This window comes from Babylonia areolata, chromosome 4, assembly GCF_041734735.1.
Source record: "Babylonia areolata isolate BAREFJ2019XMU chromosome 4, ASM4173473v1, whole genome shotgun sequence".
Lineage (NCBI taxonomy): Eukaryota > Metazoa > Mollusca > Gastropoda > Neogastropoda > Buccinidae > Babylonia > Babylonia areolata.
Window position 1 is genome coordinate 6524810 of NC_134879.1, and position 27049 is coordinate 6551858.

At 41.6% G+C, this 27049-nt stretch overlaps 2 protein-coding genes across 3 annotated transcripts in view; both read left to right on the plus strand.

The window, feature by feature from the left end:
• The first annotated feature begins 11050 nt into the window (after window positions 1-11050).
• Window positions 11051-17851, plus strand: LOC143281548 (uncharacterized). The gene is made up of 4 exons (XM_076586767.1): window positions 11051-13295; window positions 13641-13698; window positions 15476-15568; window positions 16275-17851. Exons 1-3 carry the CDS (start codon window positions 13116-13118, stop codon window positions 15550-15552), a joined length of 315 nt encoding a protein of 104 aa, XP_076442882.1. The 5' UTR covers window positions 11051-13115; the 3' UTR covers window positions 15553-15568; window positions 16275-17851.
• Window positions 17852-21462: 3611 nt separating this feature from the next.
• LOC143280808 (cdc42 homolog) overlaps window positions 21463-27049 on the plus strand; it is a 37946-nt gene continuing 32359 nt past the window's right edge. The window contains exon 1 of one of the 2 annotated variants that reach the window (XM_076585498.1): window positions 21463-22336. The gene's annotated coding sequence lies outside the window, so the exon portion shown is untranslated. The remainder of the gene's footprint in view (window positions 22337-27049) is intronic. The other variant, XM_076585499.1, reaches the window with a different exon arrangement.

Below are 27049 nucleotides of genomic sequence, written 5' to 3' on the forward strand. Positions count from 1 at the left end.
GGTGTTGCTACTGATACTGATACTGATGCTCTCCCTGGGGAGAGCAGCCCGAATTTCACACATAGAAATCTGTTGTGATAAAAAGAAATACAAATACAGATACAAAAATACATATATGGATTTGTCCGAACACAGTGACGCCTCCTTGAGAAACTGAAACTGACACAGAAACGGTTAGGCCGCGGCGTTGCCGAAACTTCTGATCCAGTGTTCACCAGTGATCAGGGTTCGAGACCACGCATGGTGTTGCATCCCGCTTGAGAAAGGCACTTTATTCCGTTGTTCTCTCTCTCTCTCTCTCACACAGACACAGACACACACAGACACACACACACACACACACACACACACACACACACACACACACACACACAGATAGAGAGGCGTAAACTGATGGGTACCTGAATTCGGTCATGGAAGGTTAAGACAACGGAAGGAATGGATTAGGCCCCGCCTTCCTATGCCGAGCCCAAGAGCGAGACACAGTGGATATGAATCCAATGCCCACTGAGATGGCCATGAAGAAAGCATGGGACCTTGTAACCTTTTCAACAGTTCATTTAACTGAGTTGTCGCGTGACCAGTTGGCTGCGCGGTCGACTGCCGCCTGGTTGACTGGTTGGTCAGTTGCTGGGTGGGATCTCCGGTGGGCTGATTGGTTCATGGGTGACGGGAGCAATAGCCGAGTGGTTAAAACGTTGGACTTTCAATCCGGCTGAGGGTCCTGGGTTCGCATCTCGGTAACGGCGCTTGGTGGGTAAAGGGTGGAGATTTTTCCGATCTCCGAGTTCCACATATGAGCATACATATGAGTATACATACACAAGCAGAAGATCAAGTACGCACGTTAAAGATCCTGTATTCCATGTCAGCATTCGGTGGGTTATGGAAACAAGAACATACCCAGCATGCACAATCCAGAAAACGGAGTATGGCTGCCTACATGGCGGGGTAAAAACGGTCATACACGTAAAAGCCCACTCGTGTATAAACGAGTGAACTGACGTGGGAGTTGCAGCCCACTGACGAAAGAAGATTGGTTCATTGGTTACAGGCTGAGAGAGTGGGGGGGCGGGGTGGTGGTGGTGGTGGATGCACGGACATTATGTTCGTGGGTGTGGATGGGTGGATGGCGCCGGCATGAGGGGGGCCCGGAGGTTGACTGGGTTGATCAGATGCCGCGGGTTGAATTGGTTGGCTGCTGTGCGTGGGTGGTTGGTTTCTTCATGACCATCGGTTGTTTCTGCCTTCCTGTTTTTCTGATTTTTTTTCTCCCTCGTTGGTCCGCGGGCGAAGGCAAACGTGTGTGCGTGTATGAGTGTGTGTGTGTGTGTGTGTGTGTGTGTGTGTGTGTGTGTGTGAGCCTATAGTGTGTTTGTGTGCGTGCGCGCGCTCGTGCGTGTGAGTCTTATTATACTGAGTGTGTGTGTGTCAGTGTATGTGTGTGTGTGTGTGTGTGTGTGTGTGTGTGTGTGTGTGTGTGTGTGTGTGTGTTTGAGTGTCTATTTTGCCGGTGTGTGCGTGTGTGTGTGTGTGTTTATCAAGTTGTGTATGTGCGTATAATGCATATATGCACATCATATATGTGCGTGTGCGCCGCCGGTGTGCGTGTGCGTGTGTGTATGTTTGTGCACGTTTTTGTATTCGTTTGTCGGTGCGGGGTATACCGGCGTGCATATAGACCGTTTTAAAATATGAGATTTCCAATTGGTTTAAAAGTGGTAAGCATTTTCGGTTAATTTATGCTGCATATCATTTCCAAAAGGATTTTGGTGTGCTGAATTCATTTATCAAATTTGCCACGTGAAATCTTGCTTCTTTTCCAAGATGTAATTAGTTATTGAAAATGGCCACCTCGCAGAACAGAAAACTCCTTCAGGCGTTAGTGGACACAAAGTTTAGTGTTTATTTCAAATAATTCTGAACCAAAATTTGAAGAAAAAAAAACAAAAAAAAAACATATAAGCATTTCAAACTTGTATTTCTCTTCGTGATTGTAAGGACTGGATCATCTTTCTATCAAAATGTACCCCGACCCCTCCTCGCGCAAAGAAATGAAATGATGAAAATTAGCATCTATGCCTTTTAGTTTTGACTTGAAATTCTTTGTACGTGTATGTGGGAAATGCAAAAACAGTCAAATCTGAGTTATCTGAATGATAATTACATAAGTAAGTCTTTGACTGACCAAACTAAACAGCAAAGGAATCAAACACAAAGAAGGTGGTAAATATAAAGAAGGTGCCAAATTCGTACTATTTTGTCTGAAGACAGATTCAAATTGCTGCTAGATTTTTTAATCTGTCAATTTTCTTGCAAAACAGTACTTTCTCCTGTGCCAATTTGCTAAATCCAATAAAATCTCTTGATAAAGCAAACGCAGCCAGCAACGTTAAATTAATGGAACAGAGGCCTAACTTTTCACGATTTTCTGGTTCAATTCGTGTAGTTTAGCTTTAGGGTATGTAAATGATAGAGGAACAATGCCTGCTGATAACAAGAGACTATGCTCTTTCAGTTCATGCTTTCAAGTATTGCTGTATCTGCAGACAGAGTCACCAGTGCTGCACTTGCATGCACCAGTACATTGCAGTTTATGCTTTCTACACTGTATGATAGTCAGTCACTACAGTTACTCATTTGACACTGTGTTTTGCTGCAGCTAATGAGATAAATGCAGGTTCCAGGCACTGCTGGAAGAGACGTCAGAATAGGTGCAAATGCGCCATTGTTGATGGTCCATCCCATGGTCTCTGGTTTGGGCAGCACTGGACGTTGTTTGTCAGCTTGGTTCCAGACAAGTGCCTGGTAATGTGCTCGCATGATATGGAACGACAGGGCGTCGTGTGTTGGTGGCAAGGTTTCCAAGGGCTGGACTTGAGCAAACAGAACTGACCTAGGCATCGTCTACGGAAGTAGTGTCCATGTTGTACACTTTACAGATGAAGGCCTCTGCATCAGCACACGCTTGGTGAGACAGTTCACCTCTTCTAAGTGTTGCAAGGAGGTCATGATGCTCTTTGATGACTTTCAAGCAAGATATCTTGGTATGGCCAGCCAGGAACGATGTCGTATCACTTCCAGTAAGTGAATGAAATGCCGGTAAGGCACTGAGGAAACTGTTGTCAGAGGCAAGTTGATCTACAATGGTGTGGATTGGAATGTACTTTCTGTTCTTTGACGTTCTCACTTTCATCCACTTTTGAGCATGGCATTTTGTTGAAGTGGGCGGGGAGAAGGACCAGCACATCCGTATCTCGTGCAGCAACAACAGCGCTTGAAGCTTGGCTCTTCACAATGTGAAGAATAAGCCGAGTGTCAACCTCCTCGTGTTTGGCTTCTAACTCTTCAGTGTTTACATCAGGAGCTGAGAACTCAACCTGTTCTTCATCACTGAAGCCACCAGAAACTACAGTGATCTTGTTTTCAGGTGCCGGAAGGATCAGTTGGCGAGACAAGAAATTAGCCAGGTCAGCTTTGTTCTCTGCAAGGGCAATGAAGCTTTTCCACTTTGGTGGTAGAGGGACTTCTCTCCTTTGGATCTCTCTCCTCACGGGTACTGCATGCTTGCCATGTTTCTGTCTGGTGCCACTCTTGATGGACATTTCATAGTACCTGTCAAACACAACATCAATTCGAGTGAAGACAGCGCCACTCTGAAGAACAGATTGTGTCAGCTAGGTCACCGAAGGTCTTGGCATTTGATGGCTTTCCAGTTGCAATCACAAGTGCTTGGCCATCAATGATGAGTGTGGGTTCTTCTCCAAGGTCAGCTGGTTGAGGGTTTGGGGGCAAGGTGTGTCACCAATCACAGCATCTGTTAGAAGAGATTTCTGACCAGAGCAGAGATTGCCAGTCATTTCTGCAATAGCAGCTGGGGCAGGAAGCAGCTCATGCTGTAGTATGTCTTGCAGATTGACGTCTCTTCCAGCTCTGTATGCCGTGACAAGTCGCTGTAGAAACTTTGTCGGCCTGGATGACTTTCTGTGCACTCATACAGGGTTGCTTTTGTTCCGCTTCGAACAGGGATGCAAATGTCAGGCATTTGTTCCTGTGCAAAGTGTCTCTGAACTGCACTTATTGGTCATTGCAGACAACAAACCTTTCTTCAATGAATTTGATCAGCTGGCCTTGACCCCTTTCCTTGACTCTCAACAAATGTTCAGTGATGTTGCTGGGGATAACGTCCTTTGTTGCAATGTTCTGCAAGTCTGTGGATGCCTCGTCTGTGAAGAGCTTAAAGGTTTGCAAAGTGTTCAGCAGCATATTTTCATCCCTCAGATCAAGCTTCGTTGACTGTTATAACAACATGGTGTTGGCCAAGTTGTCTGGCGATGTGCTTGCATCTCAACACAACTGAGTGAAGCCTATTAAGTTGATGGGCTGGCGCTTGTACATGGCGCTTGGCATGTAACCAACTGTCGTCATCTCAGGTGAAAAACATTGCTGTGACTTTCATTGAAGTGGGTCCATCCTGTCTCAGAACACTCTTCAGTGTTTTGACGTTTCGTAAAGAATGTCGTCATGTCTTTTGCAACGGCTTGACGTACCTGATCACACCTTTCTCTGGGAGCATCAAACCACTCCTATTGAACCACTGTTGTTGGCTGGGCTTTCCCTTCAAGCATTCCAGCAGGCCAGACTTCCTCCATTACTTCTGGAACATCAAGTGTAGTTTGTTTTGGAAGGCTGCATAGCACCCATACCCATGTCGGATTCAGGGCCTCTTTGCCATGCAGCCACTTGTGTTGCATGGAAGCTGTTTTTGCCATCAAGGCTGGCATCGGTTATGTCTATATTGTCACAGGTGAAATGTATAAACCTGTCTGGAACCAGGTTTGGTGGCACCACATCTCCTGTGAGAGGATCCATTCTGGTCAAGGTGCTCTCTGCAAGGCCTGTGTCTTATTGCAAGATGTTTCTGTAGCTGATGACATGCCCTGCTCTGTGGAACAGCTCAACAAGTTCCTTTGATCTGGTTGCCTGGTGGAGTGCACTTCCTAACCCAAGATGTTTTGGTGTCCAGTGTTTTCCTCCAAGGTTATTGTACACGATATCCTGTGCAGTACTCAGAATTCTTGTTTGCATCAGTGCTTCCTTCTGGCTTAGACTTTCACATTCCATGTCATCTTCATCTGGATCGTTTTCTAGCAGAGTTTGGCCGCCAAAGACGAGACAAAGAAACATGAAGAGATTGTCAGGTAGAGAAGAGATCATTTTCTCTTCGTTGACAACAAAGCCTTCATTTGCAGGATGAGAAAGGATATCTGACCGCAGCTTCAGGGCAACATGAACCATTTCAAGAAATTCTTCACTGGCTTGGTATCTTGTTATGTGTAATGGTTCATGTTCTTCTGACATGAGTGTTCAGAAGGGCACAGATCCATACTTCACAGGAACAAGCAAAACTTGTCTTTCAGGTGGCTGCAAAGTTACAAAGTCATACACGTCACTGATTTTAATCTGGACATTGTCTCTGAAAGTACTTTTTCTGCTGACAAAGGACTGAGGCAATGCTATACCAGTGTTCCAATCACAGACGGATTGTTTTGTTTTTGTCGTTCTCTTCAGAATGTTTTGGCAGCAGTTGTTGTGATATTTACCTTCAGCACCAATGATGTCATGGTGGAGGTGTTAGAAAGGTTTCAAAGGAAATTTCATTGCACATTAAAACACAAAACCTGTGGAGAAAGGTATGAAAATAGATATGACATTCTGATGTCTCAAACGATGTCAATCCAGTGTTTGTTGGTGGTTTGTGGATAACATATTTATCAACAGTTAGTACCAAGAAGATATTTCAATGTTAAAATATGTTTCAATTGATATAAATAACTATTTTGTGAGGTTTAAAGCAGTATTGTTTACTTTTGGTTGATTCAGTTGTTGATTCTTGGGATAAAATGTTCATGTTCGTTTGGCGTGGCGGCCATATTGTTTGAGCCGTTACCATGGGAGACTGGAGCAAGGTGGCGCTTGGCAAATTATAGAAATCGATTCTGCGTACCTTAAACCTTCAGAAAAACACAGTTGCCACAAATTAACCAAGAATGCCTACGGGTACTGGCTTTTCCGAAAAAAGAAATAGGCTAATAGGTTTTCCTTTTTGAGTGCTGTTGTATTGGAGATGAGTTCTCTCCAACTCAGTGTAGATGGTGGGCCTTTTTTTTTTAAATTCTTTTTTCTTTCTTTCTAGCAGTGGGCTTTTTATATACTGGTGAGCTGCTACTTCTTTGTTACAGACTGGCCACACACTGCATCGGAGTAATTGGTGAGAGACTGAGCCCCCGGCGCACAGGAACTGCGGCACTCACAGAGCTCTCGTGGTGGAGTGGATTGCACTCTTCACTCACTGCTGCCGTCAGTGCCTCAGTGTGGGTCTCAGTCAGTCCCTCCTTCAGAGTGACACAGCCTCAGTGACTCAGCCGGTGACAACAACACTGCACTGACAACTGACCGTGCTTGTCTTGGGGGACCGTGACTCGACGTGACAGACAATGACTGCGGAGACGAAGAAAGGTGACGCGAGAATCACACACACACACACACACAGAGATCGAGTCATGGAAGTCGAAGAACTCCAAAGACTCCGGCACATGATAAATCGATTTTAGTTTTTTGTTGTTGTTTTTTTGTCATTGAATTGTAACAGAGAGTGACTCAGTGAAATCAAGGAGAACTATTAAAATAATCAAATAAATAAATAAATAAAATAATAAAAATAAAAGAGGAATAATATAAATAGTGTTGTTTTTAACGCAGAAAGGTATCTGACACGAGAGTCACACACACACACGCGCGCGCGCGCGCTCGCATGCACGAACACATACACGCGCGCGCGCACGCACGCTCGCGCACACACGTACACACGCACGCACACACACGCACACACAAGTCTCAAGTTTTAATTATCCTTTCACTCCTATTGGAGTATGGAGGATTACTGCAAAATAAACTTTTCGTGCCCAGAACAAACATTTCCAAATACACAACAATGTCACATAAAAGTTGAGAAAACACAAATGTGTTTTAACTCCAAAAGTATAACTAGGCAACATTTGCAAGTCTAATCATCTTACTTACAGCTACAATGACTTTTTTGCCTCCTTTGAGCATATTACAAAAATTAAAAACCGATTTTGGAGACAAATATTTTTTTAGGAACATATCTATTTCGTAACTGATCATAATTGGGACATTCCATTATAAAATGAAACTCATCACCAATCACAGACATGTTACAAACCTTACAAAGCCGTAACTCTCGTGGTATGCCTTTGTGTCTCCCTGTTTCTATTTCCAGCTTATGATTACTACTTCGAAATCTGAAGAAGCTGGTAACATAATTATCAGGCAGCTGACATATATTTTTCTCTACCAAATCCACTTTTGAAATTTCAATAAAACAAACATTTACTACTCGCCTCTAGAGCATGTTTCCATAGATTTTGAAAACTATCTCTCAAAGCAATGTTGACATTCTTGCAGAAAGATTCCCTCTCCAAGAAGAATTGAGCATCCCAAACACAGTCATACCTTGCTTCTATTAAAATTTGTCTGATACAACTCATCCATTTTGAAGTATAAATACCATTTCGATATAAGTCAAGTAATATCAAATATATTTTCGCAGAATATTTTTCTGTGTTTGATATCACTAAGCTGGTCCACACACACACACACACACACACACACACACACAAGAGAGAGAGAGAGAGAGAGAGAGAGAGAGAGAGAGATTCACACAAGTTGAAGAAATCCAAAGACTCACGTGATAAATTAATGTTGGTTTTTGACTCACTTGTGTAAACAAAGTGAGTCTATGTTTTAACCTGGTGTTCGGTTGTCTGTGTGTGTTTGTGTGTGTGTGTGTGTGTGTGTCCGTGGTAAACTTTAACATTGACATTTTCTCTGCAATTACTTTGTCAGCTGACACCAAATTAGGCATAAAAATAGGAAAAATTCAGTTCTTTCCAGTCATCTTGTTTAAAATAATATTGCACCTCTGGGATGGGCACAAAAAATATTTTAAAAAAAAGAAGCCAAATTATATGCAAACTGCATTTACTGTTATATTTATATTTTTTGTATTCTCTAAACTTGGCACTTTGATCTGATATTCTGACACAACAATAAGAGCAGTCATTATTATCATTTTTTTGTTCAAACAGGAACTTCTTTTGCTAAGCATGGAAGTTTTATTTATTTTGCAAACGTTTTGGTGCAGATAGTAAAAAAGGGAAATTACTCTGTAATTAATGCTAGGGGACTTAATTTGCTTTAAACTGATCTTTCTCATCTTAAACATTACATTTTGAAATTATACTCAATACATAAAAAGCTTGTGTGTTTTACTCTCAGTGTACAGGGCTTTCACTATGTTCATTCGCCCAAGTGGTCTTTTTCGGAAAATACTAAAACCAATAGGACGAGTGGACTTTATAGATCTTTTGGCTGAGCCCTAAAGGTCATGGGCAAAAATCAATTGCGTACACATATTTATACACATTCAAAGCGCGTTCTTCGCGAACGCAAACGACGCCATTTTGTTTCAAGTTGTTGACCTGCCTGTTCAGTCCTATATTCAATGGACAATACACGATAACATGTGATGGAAAGTTGGAGGAGACCGTTAAATATTTATTCAAAGAAAGATTTGTGAACGCCTTATCACTTACTGGATTATGCCCCAAACTGCCATAAAAATATCCACAGAATCAGTTGGAATTCACAGTTAAAAATTGTAAACCATGCGAGTTAATCACCTTGAACTGATGAAACGAAAAAAATTCCAGTCTTGACTTTTCTCAAAATGAAGTTCTTTTCACTTCATACGACGTTTGGAAGTACTTGTACTTGGCTCTGCATGTTATTAGTTTAACAATATACTAAATTTTCATATCAACTTTAAAACTATAAAACTAGAATGAACATAAAAGAGAAATTGAATCGACCGTTTCGTACTACATTCCCGGCGGGTGTAACTAAACTTGTACATCTATCTAGATCTAGAGAAAACGGCTAAATGTTGCAGTGTGATTGCAGCGATAGCCACGTCTCCTTTACCGCAAACTTAAAAAGAATTTATATATATATATATATGCTTAGAACTTTTTTTTTTAATAATTTTTTTTTTTTTTTACCCCGAAGCTTCATAATAACAAATACAGAACACATTTTAACGATTAGAATTTTTTTTTAAGTGTATCACAAGTGAGTCTTGAAGGCCTTGCCTCTCTTGTTCAGTTTGCTTTTCGAAGTTGAGTTCGTCATGTCTCTGTGACACTGAGACTGGAGGAGAGGCTCGCGCGGCATTTGCAAACAGTTGAAGAAGCCACTCGGTCAGGTAATTAATTTGAATTAGCCTAGTGTTTTGATTCAAGCTGGCTTTGTAATGGTTATTTTACCGACAGTTTTTGTGTGTGTATGAAACAAAATGTTATCATTTGATCCTGTAAGTTTATAACCCAGTTTTAGTGGATTTCGACTCTTTATTTTGTATGTTACTTTACTACCCAGTTTTGATGCCACCATCATGCTTTTTCCGTTTTGTTTTTTTGTTTTGTTTTTTTGTTGTTGTTTTTTGTTTTTGTTTTTTGTTGTTGTTTTGTTGTTGTTGTTGTTTGTTTGTTTTGGCCCCCACAAGCCATCAAAATGTAACCAATGGGAGCAATAATTTAGGATGATAAAATCGGACATTTACTAATCCATCCAGACATTTCAGTGAGAGCTGCTTGAAATTAATTTTTATCTCTCCTAACTCAGTGAATAATTTGTCACTTGACATGTCTGATAAGTAGTCTGGTCATGTGGCGCAGCTGAGAATAATCTTTTGTGTGGATGGACAGGGACAACGAAATGCACCCTCCGGAAGGCATGTGATAAACTGATGGGAAGACTTAACCCATTCCTACTATCTTTCAATTGTACTTAGTGAATCTGAACCATTGTTGTAATTTGGTTTTTGATGTTTGTCCTCAGGAAGAACTGAAGACTTCAGGCCAGCTGAACCACCGAAGAGAAGCCAGCATTACCAAAGTTAAGTACTGGTACACATTCTCCCCCAGGCCCCCCTTCTCTCTGTCTGCCCTTTTTGTTTCTGCCTGTCTGTCCTCTTTGTTTCTGCCTGTCTATCCCCTCTCTCAGCACATGTTGTTTAATCTAACTCTAACCCATACCAATGGCACTGACACTGCACAGAGTGAATGTCTGAATGTATGAGGAGTTGTGTGTGAGTGTGATGATGAAGAAAAGCAAAAATCTGCCCGAAGGTGTTTATGTGTTTCAGGCAGGTCACTGAAGACTGGCACCACCAGACCAAGGGCTGCACCATGAGACAGGACCACACCTCATCACCAAGATATTGAGCTTGTAGCTCCAGATGATGTTGAGGAGAGTTATTTTCACACAGATGCAGACTGGCTTATTTCCACTTGCATATGGTTTTTCCATCCCACACCTATTCCCCCATGCACACACCTACCCACATCCTCTCAAAAAAACGTATCCGCCCATACTATCCCACAACATAAAAGAATATCTTTACATTTCCCAAACTGTTTATGGTATCATTTGACTTAGCGTTCATAGTAATGATTCTTTATTGGTTGAAATACATGATCAGTTAAAAAAAAAAGGGTTTTTTTAAATTTAATTTTTTTTTATAAGTCTGATGCTGTAGGAATTGAATTGTACTATATCAGGATGAAATCATTTGGAGATTTTATGCTATGTTATTGTCTGCCAATGGGACTTAGAGAATTATTCTTACAAATGAAAAATGAAAGGATTGCAATGATTTTTTTTTTATACTTCAATTGTCAGAATTGTGACACAATTGACAACAACAACAACAACAACAAAAAGAATAGGAATGACCATTATTTCCCCTTTGAGAAGTAAGATTCCTGCAGGTTCCCCCCCCACCCCCCCACCCCTCCTTCGCCCCCCTTCATTCATCCTCAAGTTTTTTTCTGCCTCCCTCCCTCTACCCCCTTTTCACCCAAGCTGTAAACATCACAGACATTTTGTCTCTAGTGGGCCTCCATCCCTTTGTCTACAAGGTTAGGTGTTTAATTTTTGCAGCATCCCACAATGGATGCTTTGGTTCAGAAACACCAAACTGTGCATGTAACATTTGCAGGTTTTTGTTTGAGTGTTGGCAATGGTGTGTTGAGTATGACTCTTAAGGGCTTAATTATAAAAAGACAGAAAACCCCATTGTATCCCCAGAAAAGGAATAGTTTGTAGTCACATCAGTACTACCATGTAACATAAATATATACATGTTTCATTAAACATACACATTATGGTTTGTGTGTTCTATGGTGAAGTAAAAAAAAGGGGGGGGGGGAGAAATCATCTGAATGACTGCTAAAGCAAGTTGTAAAACTGACAAACTTATAAACTTGTGTTTTCGCCTGATAAACTTAAGTCCCACACTTACATGCTCATACTCTCTCTCTCTCATCCTCCTCCTCCCTCTTTTTTTCTTGTCTTTGTCTGCCTATCTCACTTTCCCTCCCCGCTCCCTCTTCCCCCCTCTCTACTCCTCCCTTTTTTGTAATTTTTTTTTTTAATAGATTTTCTTTCTTGATCTTTTGCCCCAGGGCTGGGTGGAAAAAAGCAATTTTGTCATTGTCCCTGGACAAATAAAGTTTTGTTCATTAGTGCATCTGTCTGTCTCTACATCCTACACATTCCCACACTTTCCTCTTCCTGACCCTCTCTCACACTTTTCTGTCTCTCTCCCTGTCTCTCTTTCACACACACACGCACACACACACACACACACACACACACACACACACACACATTCATACTCAATGCACTCTCTCACTGACTCTCTCAACCACTCTCTCACTCAATCTCTGAAAGATTCTTTTGCTGTTCAAGCTAGAGGTGACATGCAATTTGCAAAGCAATTAGGAAAAAAATCTGCAGGCTGTGGGACAGCTATGAAATTTCTGAGTTGAAAGCGTGGAGTAAGAGCTCAAATAGCATTTGTCTTGTGTAGGATAAAAAAAAACTTTGGATTATTTTGAAGGTCTGCCTTTTGTGAGTGAGGGAAAAAGAATCTTAGTGCTGTAGAAGTTTCAGTAATTGTGCATTTGAGAAAAGAATGAAAGATATGTCTTTCATAAAAGACATCAGTTTGCAGGAGAATCTGTAGTCTGGCAAATTTTGCAGCATTGAACTTTGTCAATGGAACTTATAAATTTTTGCACATGAAAATTGAAAGGAAAGCAATGTTTTTAAAGTTTAAATCTGATGTGTAAAAATTGCAACTCAAACAACAATAAAAGTATTTGAAAACAAACAAACAACAAAAGCACAAGTCAATCATTCCCCATTTAGTAAGATTCCATCAGGTTCTTCACCATCTGTCATTACATTAAAAAGAGAAAAAAAAGATTTGGCTCAACAATTGTATAGGGCACGTACCATTATTGAGCATCTACCACTATTGAGCATGACATATATGTATATAATCAGACAATATGCTTTTGACTGGCATATCTTTTCTAGTAAAATCAGTGGTCATCTCTGTTTTAAATGTTTTTGCTTGAATATTAGGCTCCTCCCTGCTCAGACAGCACACATGAGCATGGGCGCACACACACACTCACCTGCCTCTCCCCTAACATGATTCATGTTTTAACATTAGATTGATGTTGTTAGTGTTTCTGAACCATTGGTATAATTTGGTTATTATGTATGTTCTCAGGAAGAACTGAAGACTTCAGGCCAGTTGAGCCACCGAAGAGAAACCAACATTTACAAACGTTAAGTGCTGGTACCCCCGCCACCTCTCTCTCTGTCCCTTTGTTTCTGCCTGTCTGTCTTTGTTTCTGCCTGCCTGCCACTTTGTTTCTGCCTGTCTTTCTGTTTGTGTCTGCCTGTCTGTCTTTGTTTCTGCCTGCCTGCCACTTTGTTTCTACCTGTCTGTCCCCTTTTTCTGCCTGTCTGTCCCTTTGTTTCTGCCTGTCTATCCCTTTCTTTATGCCTGTCTGTCCCCTTTGTTTCTGCCTGTCTATCCCCCTCTCTCAGCACATATTTAATCTAACCTTTAACCCTAGTTAACAACACTAACACTGCATGGAGTGAATGTTTGAATGTGTGAGGAGTTGTGTGTGCGTGTGATGAAGAAAAACAAAAATCTGGCCGAAGGTGTTTATCTGTGTTTCAGGCAGGCCACTGAAGACCACCATCAGACCAGGGGCTGCACCAGGAGAGAGGACCTGTCCAGAGAAACCAGACCTCAGCACCAAGGACATGTAGCCATTGATGTCGAGGTGAAGTGTTTCACACACCAACACAAACCCACTTTTACATGTCACCCTCTCATGTTCCCCTGTCCCCTCATACACACCCCTTATCCCCACCCACCACCGCTGAAAAAAATGTTATCCACAGAAACCTTCACTCATCAATGTAGAAAAATATTTTAACACTGTCACTTAAAATTCATGAAGGGATCTCTTTTTCTTAAGACCAATATTGTACCAGTTGTATTTTATCAGGATATCGCATGTGGCCTGTAAAAAGTAAATCGGCATTGGAATATAAATTTCTAACTGATTGATGTTGTTAGTGTTTCTGAACCATTGGTATAATCTGGTTATTATGTATGTTCTCAGGAAGAACTGAAGACTTCAGGCCAGCTGAGCCACCGAAGAGAAACCAACATTTACAAACGTTAAGTGCTGGTACCCCCGCCACCTCTCTCTCTGTCCCTTTGTTTCTGCCTGTCTTTCTGTTTGTGTCTGCCTGTCTGTCTTTGTTTCTGCCTGCCTGCCACTTTGTTTCTACCTGTCTGTCCCCTTGTTTCTGCCTGTCTGTCCCCTTTGTTTCTGCCTGTCTCTTCCCTTTGTTTCTGCCTGTCTGTTCCCTTTGTTTCTGCCTGTCTATCCCTTTGTTTCTGCCTGTCTGTTCCCTTTGTTTCTACCTGTTTGTCCCCTTGTTTCTACCTGTCTATCCCTTTGTTTCTGCCTGTCTGTCCCCTTGTTTCTGCCTGCCTCTTTGTTTCTACCTGTCTGTCCCCTTGTTTCTGCCTGTCTGTTCCCTTTGTTTCTGCCTGCCTCTTTGTTTCTACCTGTCTGTCCTCTTCATTTCTGCCTGCCTGTCCTCTTTTTTTCTGCCTGTCTATCCCTTTGTTTCTACCTGTCTGTTCCCTTTGTTTCTGCCTGTCTATCCCTTTGTTTCTACCTGTCTATCCCTTTGTTTCTGCCTGTCTGTCCCCTTGTTTCTGCCTGCCTCTTTGTTTCTACCTGTCTGTCCCCTTGTTTCTGCCTGTCTGTTCCCTTTGTTTCTGCCTGCCTCTTTGTTTCTACCTGTCTGTCCTCTTCATTTCTGCCTGCCTGTCCTCTTTGTTTCTGCCTGTCTATCCCTTTGTTTCTACCTGTCTGTCCCCTTGTTTCTGCCTGTCTGTTCCCTTTGTTTCTGCCTGCCTCTTTGTTTCTACCTGTCTGTCCCCTTGTTTCTGCCTGCCTCTTTGTTTCTACCTGTCTGTCCCCTTGTTTCTGCCTGTCTGTTCCCTTTGTTTCTGCCTGCCTCTTTGTTTCTACCTGTCTGTCCCCTTGTTTCTGCCTGCCTCTTTGTTTCTACCTGTCTGTCCCCTTGTTTCTGCCTGCCTCTTTGTTTCTACCTGTCTATCCTCTTTGTTTCTGTCTGTCTGTCCCCTTTGTTTCACCAACACAAACCCACTTTTACATGTTCCCCCCTCATGTTCCCCTGTCCCCTCATACACACCCCTTATCCCCACCCACCACTGCTGAAAAAAATGTTATCCACCGAAACCCTCACTCTTCAATGTAGAAAAATAGTTTAACACTGTTACTTAAAATTCATGAAGGGATCTCTTTTTTTTTTTTAAGACCGATATTGTACCATGTTGTATTTTATCAGGATAAGATATCGTATATGGCATGTAAAAAATAAATCAGCACTGGAATACAAATGTCTAATTAAATAGTTTTTATGTAACACCAGATTGTGAATCTTTATCATCAGCAGTGATATTTTATAGTTTACAGTAAATCTTGTACAAATGTTTTTAAAGTGGAACTAATTGGCTGGGAGAGAGAGTACGATAGGAAAGTGGTTCCATTTGGTAGCAATTGCTGATGGCTACTTTGTCTCTAACACTGTTTATGCCTCCATATTATGTGGCCTGTAAAATAGTTATCAGCACAGGAATGCAAATGTTGAACTATAGAAAAAACAGTTTTCTCAGAAGTAATAATTACAAATTTTGTGACGTCTTGTCAGATTGACAATTTGAAGTGCAACAGATTGGTTGAGACAATATACTGTGTTAAATTGAAGTTTTGACATTTTAACATTCCTGATCAATCACTTTAATATAACGCTGTGTGTCCTTGAAAATGTCCACACAAAAAGTGATTGTATTGTAGTATTAAATTCCTCCATCTGTGTGACATGTCGGTAATGAGAAACAAAACATTATGTTCAGGGTCGGGACAGGATCGACACCATGAGTGGGGAACCGGGCAGCGGCACCAGGGGCACCAGGCGTACCATGGAAAATGACCTACGCCGACTCTGGGTAAGTTAACAACTCCAAAATCAAACTTTGTTCCTACATGATTGATCATATGTGGCGTGTAAAATGCTTAACAGCACTGGACTGGAAATGATGAACTATATAAGAAATATTTTTATGAAACACGAATTTTTTTCTCAGTAACGATAAAGTGTTTGTGACATATCTTTTGACATTGACAAACAATTTAAAGTGCAACAATCAGGTTGGGAGAATATTACTTCCCAATCCGATTCTTCACAGATTTCATGAAGGCATTTGATATTCTTGACAAAAAGCAATATGGGCCAACATGAAAACAAAGGAATATCTAGCAAAAGCATATCAAACATCTTCCAGCAACCATCCTCTAAATTGAGGAGTGTAGTAGAGACAAAAGGAGAGTGGTTCCATTGTTTGTAAGCAACTGGTCAGTGCTGCCTTATCTGCCACACAGTTCAGCATATTCCAAAAACGCATCATTACTGATGCACTTGGAGATGACTATACTCTGAAATGAGCAGTGGGGTAGGAACACCAGGTACAACAGAAGAGTTGTTCCTGAATTGTCATTTTTGTTGAATTGAAGTTTTTTGATATTTTAACGTTTCTGACCTATCACTTTAATGTAAGGCTTTTTGTCCTTGAAAATGTCCATGCAAAAAGTGACTGTATTCTGATATTAAATTCCTCCATCTGTCTGTAATGAGAAACAAAACATTATGTTCAGGGCCAGAACAGGATCGACACCATGAGCGGGGGACCTGGCAGGGGCACCAAGCGTACTGTGAGAGCACAATAAAATGGCCTGTCATATGCAGCAGGAATACTTGTTACCGACTGTGTTGAACTGAGTGGAAGGGCTAGGTTATCTCCCTTCAACCGCTTGGCTCATACCTCAGAGCTATTGGGGACCCAAGTTGAATGTCTGGGAATGTCTAGAACTAATTAACGAGGGGTTGTAAGCGTCCTTCGTTAATTTTCCCGCCATTAGAAGTGTAGGAATATCTTTCTTTATTCTTGTATACCCACCTAACTTGGCCTAGTTGGTAAGACTTTTTTTTTTGGTACTGTTTAAACTGTATTATTTGCTGTAGTTTAGCCAGGAATGATACTTTTTGCTAAGTGAACGTCAGCATAAAAATGGTGTCACCGACGAAGAATCTTGAGTGTGTGCGTGTGAGAGACAGCATTGTGCTAAACTGAGATCGAAGTAATGTTCCATTGTATAGCAGGTTTCCAGTGGCTTGGTTGTTCCCTAATGTCCAGTTATGTTGAGATCTGGACTAGTGATTTTAGGTGCTGATGATTGTCAACTTGTTTTTAGTGACTTAGGTTCACTGGCAGAATGTGTGTGTGAGGCTGATGGGCAGCAGGCACGAGCGCCTGTGGGAACATCTTAGTCCTGAGGTGTGTTAGTATTTTTGTGTGTTTGTTTACTACTGTTGTTTTAAGGACCTATTATGGGGTTGTGTTCACAAAGCCCCATACATTGAATATTATTTTTGTTATTTAGGAAAACATATAGCTACCAACCCCTTGCTAATCAAGAAACATCTTGATTATGGTTTTAATTTTATGTGTTGATATGATTGTCTGTGGAAGAACTTCACAGAATTCCATTATTTTATCTGTGGAAAAATTCCACTGATTGCTTGCTCATTTGCTGCGAGTTCCTTCAAACTTAAAGTAATTCCTTTTTCTTTCTTTTTTTTTTTTTGCTTTCTGTAATACAGTATGTTTTGTTGATAAATCTGTAATTTTGTGTAATCATTAACTTGCCATGGTCATGTAGACATGGCAGATGTTGTTTTGCTTCATTGATATTAATTCACCATGATCATGTGGACATGGTTGATGCTGTTTTCTTTTCCTATTATTTTGCTATGATCATGCAGACATGGTAATGTTTGTTTAATCACTATTAATTTGCCATGATCATGTGGACATGGTAATAATTTCCTTTGTTTAGTCACCATTAATTTGCCATGAACATGTGGACATGGTAGATGTTGTTCTTGTTTTATGTGTTGCCATGATCATGTGGACATGGTAATAATTTCCTTTGTTTAGTCACCATTAATTTGCCATGATCATGTGGACATGGTATACCCTTTTGTTTCATTGCTATTAATTTTTTTGTTTGGTTTCTTTTCTTTCAGGTTTTTTTTAAGAGTTAGTTGGGGGTTGTTGTTTTTTATGTTTTTTAAGAGTTTTCTTTTTCTTTTTTTCTTTTTTTTGTGTGTGTGTTTTCTTTTGCTACATTTTGGTATGAAACTGAATTAAAAAAATTGAATGGAGAACTGGACATGAGTGTGGTACGAGTCTACATGGGTGCATGACACGACATCCTCTTTACCACCTCATCCCCCTACAGTTATATTCAAGGTGAATAAATCTACAGTTTAACTGTGTGTTGAGGATATTCCGTGTGTGTGTGTGTGTGCACATGGGTGGTACAGCAACATGAGGAACATGAGGTAGTTGTGATTACCATGTGCTGTAGTCATTTATTATATGCCAGTGGGGTAACACATAGCTGTGTGTGTGTTCAATAAGATTTGAGATCTTCTCTTCTTCTAACCCCACTTGAACACAAGCATACCATTCAAACAATTGACGAGCAAGGCTGGTTTCAAAAGGTTAACTGATTTTAATTATGAGGGTGCACACTTCCATGTCCATACCAGTATGGAGGGAGTGACACTGCGACCCTGTTCAGTTCAGTTAGTCAGGGAGGCATCACTGTGTTTGGACAAATCCATAAATGCTACACCACATCTGCTCTGCAGGTACCTTGTATTACCAGCAGTGTAACCCACTGTTTTAAGAATATAATTATTTAAAAGCACAAGAGCGTAAAACAGTAATACGTTTAATCAGACCTGATGCATTCAACATGAAGGTTGCAAGGCTCATCTCCCATAAATCATCTGCTATGATGACATCCCCCCCCCCCCCTTCTTTGGAGACGAATGCTATCACTAAGTAATGGAAACTGACAAAATGTTTGTTGGGTTTTTTGTTTGTTTGATTTTTTAGATGATATTCCCCAAACAAATGTCTTCTTTTTTCTTTTTGAGATGATATTACCTCCAAAAATATACTGATAAAATCAAAAGTAAACATGCTTTTGAATCACATTATCTTAAATGATTCGATATCCTGATTGGTTTGACAAAATAGCATTCAGTCTTTCATCTGACTCAACAGCGATGCTCTTTGGCGCAAATACATGCAGGCAGAAAACCAAACTAAGCACAGGGTTCTTCACCCCAGTCTCTGCGTAAATACGTCAGCACCATCAGTAAGAGAATATTGGCGGCGAGGGAGGGGGGTGGGTGTCAAAACGGTCACAAGGCCAGAATCATTAACCCCCCCCCCCCCCCTCCCCCCCACTTATATGAACTTAACATTGGGAGAGGAGTGTTATATATGGGTATAAGTCCAGAATTTCTCCCCTCTTCTTTTCTGATCATAGTATTACAAGAATGGTGTGTGTGTGTGTGGGGGGGGGGGGGGGGGGGGGCAAGGGGGGGGGGGGAATGGGCATAGCCCCAGAACCCCTGTTCTATTTTCACCCCCCGGGAGTGATTCTGGCTCACCACTATCATGTCTGAATGTACTCCCTAGCAGATGAGAAAAGGCACGTGCCCAAACTCACTCCACTTATCGGACAGGGAGGTGGAAATAGGCACATGCCTATTATTTACCTCGTGGGGTGTTTTTGATTGATTGATATGGATACTTATATAGCGCCTATCCTCATTCGGAAACCAAGCTCTTAGCGCTTTACAAACATGGGGTCATTTACACAACAGGCTGCCTACCTGGGCAGACCCGATTGAAGTCTGCCACTGGGTGCTCATCATTCATTTCCTGTGTCATTCAATCAGATTTCATGTATGCACACATACACACTCAGACAGACATGTAACATTTTGTGTGTATGACCGTTTTATTTATTTACCCCACCATGTGCGCAGCCATACTCCGTTTTCGGGGGTGTGCATGCAGGGTATGTTCTTGTTTCCATAACCCACCGAACGCTGACACGGATTGCAGGATCTTTAACTGTGCGTATTTGATCTCCTGAGTGTGTATACACACGAAGGCGGTTCAGACACTAGCAGGTCTGCATGTATGTTGACCTGGGAGATTGGAAAAATCTCCACCCTTTATTGGACCATGCCCAAAATGACTCCACGGGGATTGGTTCGATCCTGTAATTCATGTCAGTGTTCGATGGGTTATGGAAACGAAAACATACCCAGGATGCACACCCCCGAAAACGGAGTGTGGCTGCCCAAATGGCAAGGTAAAAACAGTCTTATACGTAAAAAAAAAATTAAAAAAAAAAAAAAGCCCACTTGTGTAGTGTGAGTGAATGTGGGAGTTTCAGCCCACGAACTTGAACGAAGAAGAAGAATATTTTCTCAGTTGGAAAGAAAAGGGGGGGGGGGGGGGGGACGGGAAAATTCCAATGACAACCACATGATAATGACTCAGTAACTCAGTAACTGTTATTTGTATGTTCAACATCTCACAAGACAATCGATCTGTAAGTCTTTGAAGAACAACTAGCAGCATGACACACATTATTCTGCTCTCTGTTGGATGAATAGAGTAACAAGAATTAATTCTAGTTTACAACACACTGATCAGCGTCAAGTTAATGCCTTAAAAAAATAATGACTTTAAAAGTCCTCGTAATTTGTTCCAAGTTAGTAAGATATCAAAGAAAATAGTCATTGGTATTTGTATTTCTTTTTTATCACAACGGCTTTCTCTGTGTGAAATTCGGGCTGCTCTCCCCAGGGAGAGCGTGTCGATCGCTACACTACAGCGCCACCGTTTTTTTCTTTCCTTTTTTGTATTTTTTCCTGAATGCAGTTTTATTTGTTTTTTCCTATCGAAGTGGGTTTTTCTACCGAATTTTGCTAGGAACAACCCTTTTGTTGCCGAGGGTTCTTTTACGTGCGCTAGATGCATGTTGCACACAGGACCTCTGTTTATCGTCTCATCCGAATGACTAGCGTCCAGACCACCATTCAAGGTCTAGTGGACGGGGAGAAAATATCGGCGGCTGAGCCGTGATTCGAACCAGCGCGCTCAGATTTTCTCCAAGGCGGACGCGTTACCTCTAGGCCATCACTCCACTTTCATACCAAGGTTACAAAATCGAGATATTTGTTCAAATACAGTCGGTATCTAGATGTATGATCACATAAATCTATATTTCCTTCATTGTCACCGAATGAAATGCCATTGGCCAGTCAACAGTGCTTTCCAATGAGAAACTGTCAAGTGTATGATCAATGCAGTATTATCAGTCACTGCTCTCTGATTCTCTCCCCTCTGTCTCGAACGCAGCAACTTGCGGGAATGGTACACAATTGACTGGCCAGCAAAATCACACACTTGACTGACTTACACAAACTGAATGATCTGATTCATTACGATCGTAGCTATCAACCAGCATCAGTCTCTTGCTTCTTCAATATTCCCGAAGAGGGTTCTCATTCCACATGACAGACTTGCAATGCATTGGTATATTTATTCTACTGTATTTAGTGCATTGCAGTGTTCTGTAAGATGCGGTTAAAAAAGGGAAACAAAGCATTGTATCTGAAAAGAGTAAAACAAAAAACAAACAAACAAAAACAAAAACAAAAAAAACAAAAAACAAAAAACTACCCAAACAAATGCGACTTAACAATTAGCGGCATCAGCGTGAAAAAAGGCAAAGCAAAAGAACCTGTTTAATATTATAGTTTCGTTTTCCTCCCTCTCTACAGTAAGTGCTTTGACGCTACCACACACAACCTGTCAATTGTTCAAAGGCTTGGTGTGTGTGCTCAGTTCTGTTGTATATAGTACGCCGTTTGCAAGCCAAGTGGGCGTGTACGTATTCCCTGTGTCACACACGCTGTCTGAAACTGCACTGCTTGGCCACACAGATTTGTTTTTCTTTCAAGTGTTAATGGTTAAGTTGTGAAAAACAAAAGAAAAAAAAAAAGCCGGGATCTTGTTTATTTCATTTTAAATAAGGTGTGGAAGTGTGCGCCAGTGCGTCAGTGATTTTTATGCAGTGCAACGTATCAAACTACTGAATACGGTGAACATCATTGTTACGACTGATGTTTAGAACTGGCCAATGTCACGGACTGGGCCGTATATGACTCAACGATGTCAGAGTGTATGAGGCTATTTCTGAACTTCTCCTCTTCTTTTTCTGCATTCGTAGATTGCAATACGTGCATTCGCGCGTTGTCTACGTGAGGAGTCGGTTTTAGCCAATCTGAAAGACCGACCGTTGTTATAGCCCCGCCGTATAGGCAGCGACATCCCATTTTCGGCGAATGTATGGGGTTACAGCGCACCGGCCGAAGAAAGCAATGACAATGCTTGTGCAGCACATAATCATGTGTGTTTTGTAATTTGAACGGGAATTCTTGGCTGACAACGACGTAAACTGAGAAAGGATTAAGTCGTAACTGCAGTGCATTACGTGTGTTGTGACAAAACTACTATAAGGAGTCACTAAAGGGCACTATAATGTGAAGAACACAGGAGTATTACATTTTACACAGCCCACGAGGAAGCTGCAAGTTACTCAACATTCATCCAAAATAAATCTATTCGTGGGAACTTGAATTAACTGTGTGTGGTTAGGTATATTACATGATGTCTGTAGGAGTACATATGTGTGTGACTAACACCTGATTGAATGACACAGGAAACGAATGATGACTGAGCGCCCAGTGGCAGCTGTCAGTGGGCTCTACCCAGGTAGGCAGCTTGTGTGTGTGTGTGTGTGTGTGTGTGTGTGTGTGTGTGTGTGTGAATGTGTGTCTGCATGTTTTACATTTATTTGCTTATTTATCATCATTGTTGTCTTTTGTGTGTGTGTGTGTGTGTGTGTGTGGTGTGTGTGTGTGTGCGCGCGCGCTTAGAGTTGTCTTCATCAAGATTTTGCGCCTTATAAATATTAGTAGTAGTAATAGTATTTTTATGTATTTATCTTTCTTTTTTTTTCTCAAGGCCTGACTAAGCGCGTTGGGTTACGCTGCTGGTCAGGCATCTGCTTGGTAGATGTGGTCTAGCGCATATGGATTTGACCGAACGCAGTGACGCCTCCTTGAGCTACTGATACTGATACTGTGCAAATCATGGGTAATTCCGTGTTTGTAAAGCGCTTTGAGCTTGGCTTCGACTGAGGATAGGCGCAAAAAGTATCCGTATCATTTATTCATTACTGTTACATGGCATAAAACTAAATGTCCCAGCATATATAGTTAGATTAAAGCTCAGGCTCTCTGTCGCTGTCTCTCTAGCTTTCTCTCTCTCAAGGCAAGGCAAAGCAAGATGTAACATGGCCTCTTTTGGAATCAGTGATCCGGCCCTGTCTTTTTGTATGTATGTGCATGTGCACGCCGGCGCGCATGTCACTCACGTGTGTGTGTGTGTGTGTGTGTGTGTGTGTGTGTGTGTTTCACAGACATGAATAATTATATCAATATGAAATTGCAACTTGAACTGAATGATGACATTTATTCCACATCGGTCATGAAGTTTTCAATTGCAACATTTACTCTAGGTGAGTATAAGCTGACACGTCAGTGATCACGACCACTTTCACAACGACAAACTCCGACTGGAACAGAGACTGGGTAGTTAACTCAAAACGACGGGAAGAACTCGGGACGAAACTGGACAGTAAAGTGGCGGGAGATAGACAGATCAAAAGATTGTACAGACGCTTATTTAAGTGGATATACAGACAGACACATAGACAGACAGCCTCAATGACAGAAAAATAAGTATACAGATTGACAGACTGTTATATACATCTATGGGCAGACAAACATATAAGTACCACATAGATACACGACATACAGATTAGACAGGTAAAACATTCAGGCAGCCTGACAGACAGATATACAGACAGATGAATAAGCAAACAGACGAGGAACACATGCAGACACTGACAGACAGACACATAGTCTAGCGGATTTTCGCGTGAACGAACAATATGCACAGTGACCATCCGTCTGTCTTCCTTGTTCATTTTGAAGTCCTCTTCAATCGGTTTCACGGAAAAAGCGCCCAGGGAAAGGTCAGACAACGCATTTCCTGATTGACAGCGAAACATGTCATTCCCTTGGCGAAAACAACGATTGTCTGCGTTCGTTTGTCTTATGTTTCGCGTACTTTTACTTTGAGTGATATTAGACGACGGAGAAGAGAAGGGAGAGAGAGAGAAAAAAAAACCAAAAACAAAACAACAACAACAACAACCATGAAAAACAACTGCTGGAGACGGAAAGTCTCTATTCGCGCATGAGAACTTTTTAAGTGAGAATCAATAACTAGAACAGGAAACTAGTCAACTGGACTGTTGAACAAAGATTGATAACAACTATAACAGGAATGACTGGACTGTTAAACAAAGATTGATAACAACTATAACAGGAATGACTGGACTGTTGAACAAAGATTGATAACAACTATAACAGGAATGACTGGACTGTTGAACAAAGATTGATAACAACTATAACAGGAATGACTGGACTGTTGAACAAAGATTGATAACAACTATAACAGGAATGACTGGACTGTTGAACAAAGATTGGTTTAAACAAAAAATCATACATTAGCAAAGGACTACTCTGAAAATCATCAACATTGGAGATGATTTCAGGTCAGGGATGTGTGTGTGTGTGTGGTGTGTGTGTGTGTGTGTGTGTGTGTGTGTGTGTGTGTTTCTTCAGCTCATTATTCTTGCAGCGCTGAGGTCTCACAACCGCTTCTAAGTCCCCATACCTCTGTGGTCTCAATTATCCATATTCCCATCGTTCTGTTGTCTCACGAATCCATGTCCCCATACCTCTGTGGTCTCACGTGTCCATGTCGCCTAGGTCTGTATATAGTCTTAATTATCCATATCTTCATCGCTCTGTGGTCTCACGTATCCATGTTGCCACAGCTCTGTGGTCTCACGTATCCATGTTGTCATAACTCTGTGGTCTCACGTATCCATGTTGCCATAACTCTGTGGTCTCACGTATCCATGTTGCCATAGTTCTGTGGTCTCACGTATCCATGTTGTCATAACTCTGTGGTCTCACGTATCCATGTTGCCACAGCTTTGTGGTCTCACGTATCCATGTTGCCATAGCTGTGTGGTCTCACGTATCCATGTTGCCATAGCTGTGTGGTCTCACGTATCCATGTTGCCATAACTCTGTGGTCTCACGTATCCATGTCGCCACAGCTTTGTGGTCTCACGTATCCATGTTGCCATAGCTCTGTGGTCTCACGTATCCATGTTGTCATAACTTTGTGGTCTCACGTATCCATGTTGCCATAGCTCTGTGGTCTCATGTATCCATGTTGCCATAGCTCTGTGGTCTCATGTATCCACTGATGTCCCTGTAACTTTGTGATCTCACGTATCCATGTCCGCACAGCTCTGTGGTCTCATATATCCATATCCCCATAGCTCTGTGGTCTCATGTATCCATGTTCCTATAGCTCTATGGTCTCAAGAATCCATATTCCCATCAGTAGATCTGTGGTCTCCTGTATTCTCGTTCCCATAGCTCTGTAGTCTTAATTAGTAAATTATTGAGAATAATATTTCAGAATAACCTTTATTTTTCTGCAAAATAGAATCTGCTATGAAACAATACCCAGATGCACCCTTCCACTGGCAAAGAGGAGACAACCCGACAAAAATCCCCAATCCCACGGCTTTCATATAGTACCAATGGGATGAATGGCTGTTGGGTTAAACAGTCACTAATTGTATGCAGTCTGGCCTTAGGGCGACACCAGGCTGACGGACTCCACACAGATGGACATCCATTGCCCTTCCCTGATAAGAGGCTCTGTCAGGGTGACCGAATATTTTCCCTCACTACATAGAACACCCTTCTATGGATACTAAAAAAAACCCTGTCTCGCGTGCACCTCGGGGATCAGCTGCACAGCACGAGACATAAATTCAGATCCCCAAAACCCCAAAACAGGCGTGGCAAAAGAGGTGGGAAAAGATTGTGCTTAGGTAGCAGAATGACAAAAGCAGAGCGGCTGTCAAAGAAATTCTTTAGAATCGGCAGTTGGAATTGTTCCAGCGGAAGAATGAGAATCTCAACAATTGAGAAATTCTATGTCTCCAAGAGACCAGGACAAGTGCAGACAGACCAATACATTTTGAGAATTTCACAGTCTTTCAAAGGAATGAAGGAAGAGGTGTAGCAATCATACTGAACAAAAACCTAAAAAACAGTTTCCACCATAAATCTAGAGAAATGGTGTAGCAACTCATGTGAATTAGTGGGGGTGCGTCTTGAAAAACCTGACGGAGTTCACAAAAGCATCGTGCTCATCAATGCCTATGTTCACCCAGGAACCTGCACAACAAAAGAGGATTGGTCCTTTTTAGAGGAAATAGAGAACGAACTTGGAGACTGGGTCATTATCTGTGGAGACCTTAATGCAAGATCGAAGTTATGGGACCAGCGGAACACCAACCCACAAGGACTCGCACTTGAAGGAATGATAGGGGAAATTCTTCTTAGCCCTTTAACAACCACATCCCCAACTCGCCTTGGAACAAGACAAGGGGACAGTGACAGTGTGATCGACATCGCTCTAACATCTCCAAAATTCAGAGCAGAAATGAATGCAGAGACGCTTCCATACCAAGGCAGCGACCACCTCCCGGTAGCTTTCAGTCTACAGAAACTGTCAGATAAACCCTGTATGAAACTGCGTGATCCATTTCAGTATGAAACCAAAGAGACAACCGTCATCAAGAAATTAAGACGCAGAAGAAACAAAAGAACGGCACTGAACAGGATGCAAACTATTCAGCCCCCATGGTGGAATACCGACACAGAGAGAGCCTGGATAGAAAAACATACGGCTGTCAAACTTTGGCAAAAAGAAAAAACAAAACCATCTCCGGACAAAGATATTGAAACACAAATGAAAGAAAAAACTAAACAGTTTGAAGTCATTGCTCAAGAGGCCAAAAATGACAAGTGGAAACAGTTTTGCGAGGCACTCAGTTATGACACAACATTGACAGAGTTCTCGCAATTTTATCGTCGCATGGAAGGGAAAACGTGCACAACAACAACCCCAGACATGTTAGACACTGACGGAACCAAGCTTAAGACAAATGAAGAAAAAGGATCTGCCCTGCTCAAACGTTTCATACAACAGAGTGATCAAAGAAACTTAGATGAGAAAAAGAAATATGTTGAGGAGTTAAACCAAACCCTTATGCAGACTGGACCTGATGATGACTTGATAATGGATGATCTAAACAAGGCAATAGCTAAATGCAAGAAAGAATCGGCTCCTGGCCCAGACAAAGTTCGTTACTCAGACATCAAGGAGCTATCGGAAGAAGACAGAAGCAAACTTTTCAATCTATATCAAAACAGTTTCCACAATGGACCCATACCAAAACCAGGAAAGGACCATCGTCAG

What these genes read in the sequence shown, in the direction of transcription:
- LOC143281548 (XM_076586767.1), top strand. Translation starts at nt 13,116, where the DNA reads ATGTGTGAGGAGTTGTGTGTGCGTGTGATGAAGAAAAACAAAAATCTG. An exon ending in ATGTAGCCATTGATGTCGAG is followed by an intron (nt 13,296 to 13,640) that starts GTGAAGTGTTTC and finishes GTATGTTCTCAG; the next exon opens with GAAGAACTGAAGACTTCAGG. An exon ending in AGAAACCAACATTTACAAAC is followed by an intron (nt 13,699 to 15,475) that starts GTTAAGTGCTGG and finishes CATTATGTTCAG; the next exon opens with GGTCGGGACAGGATCGACAC.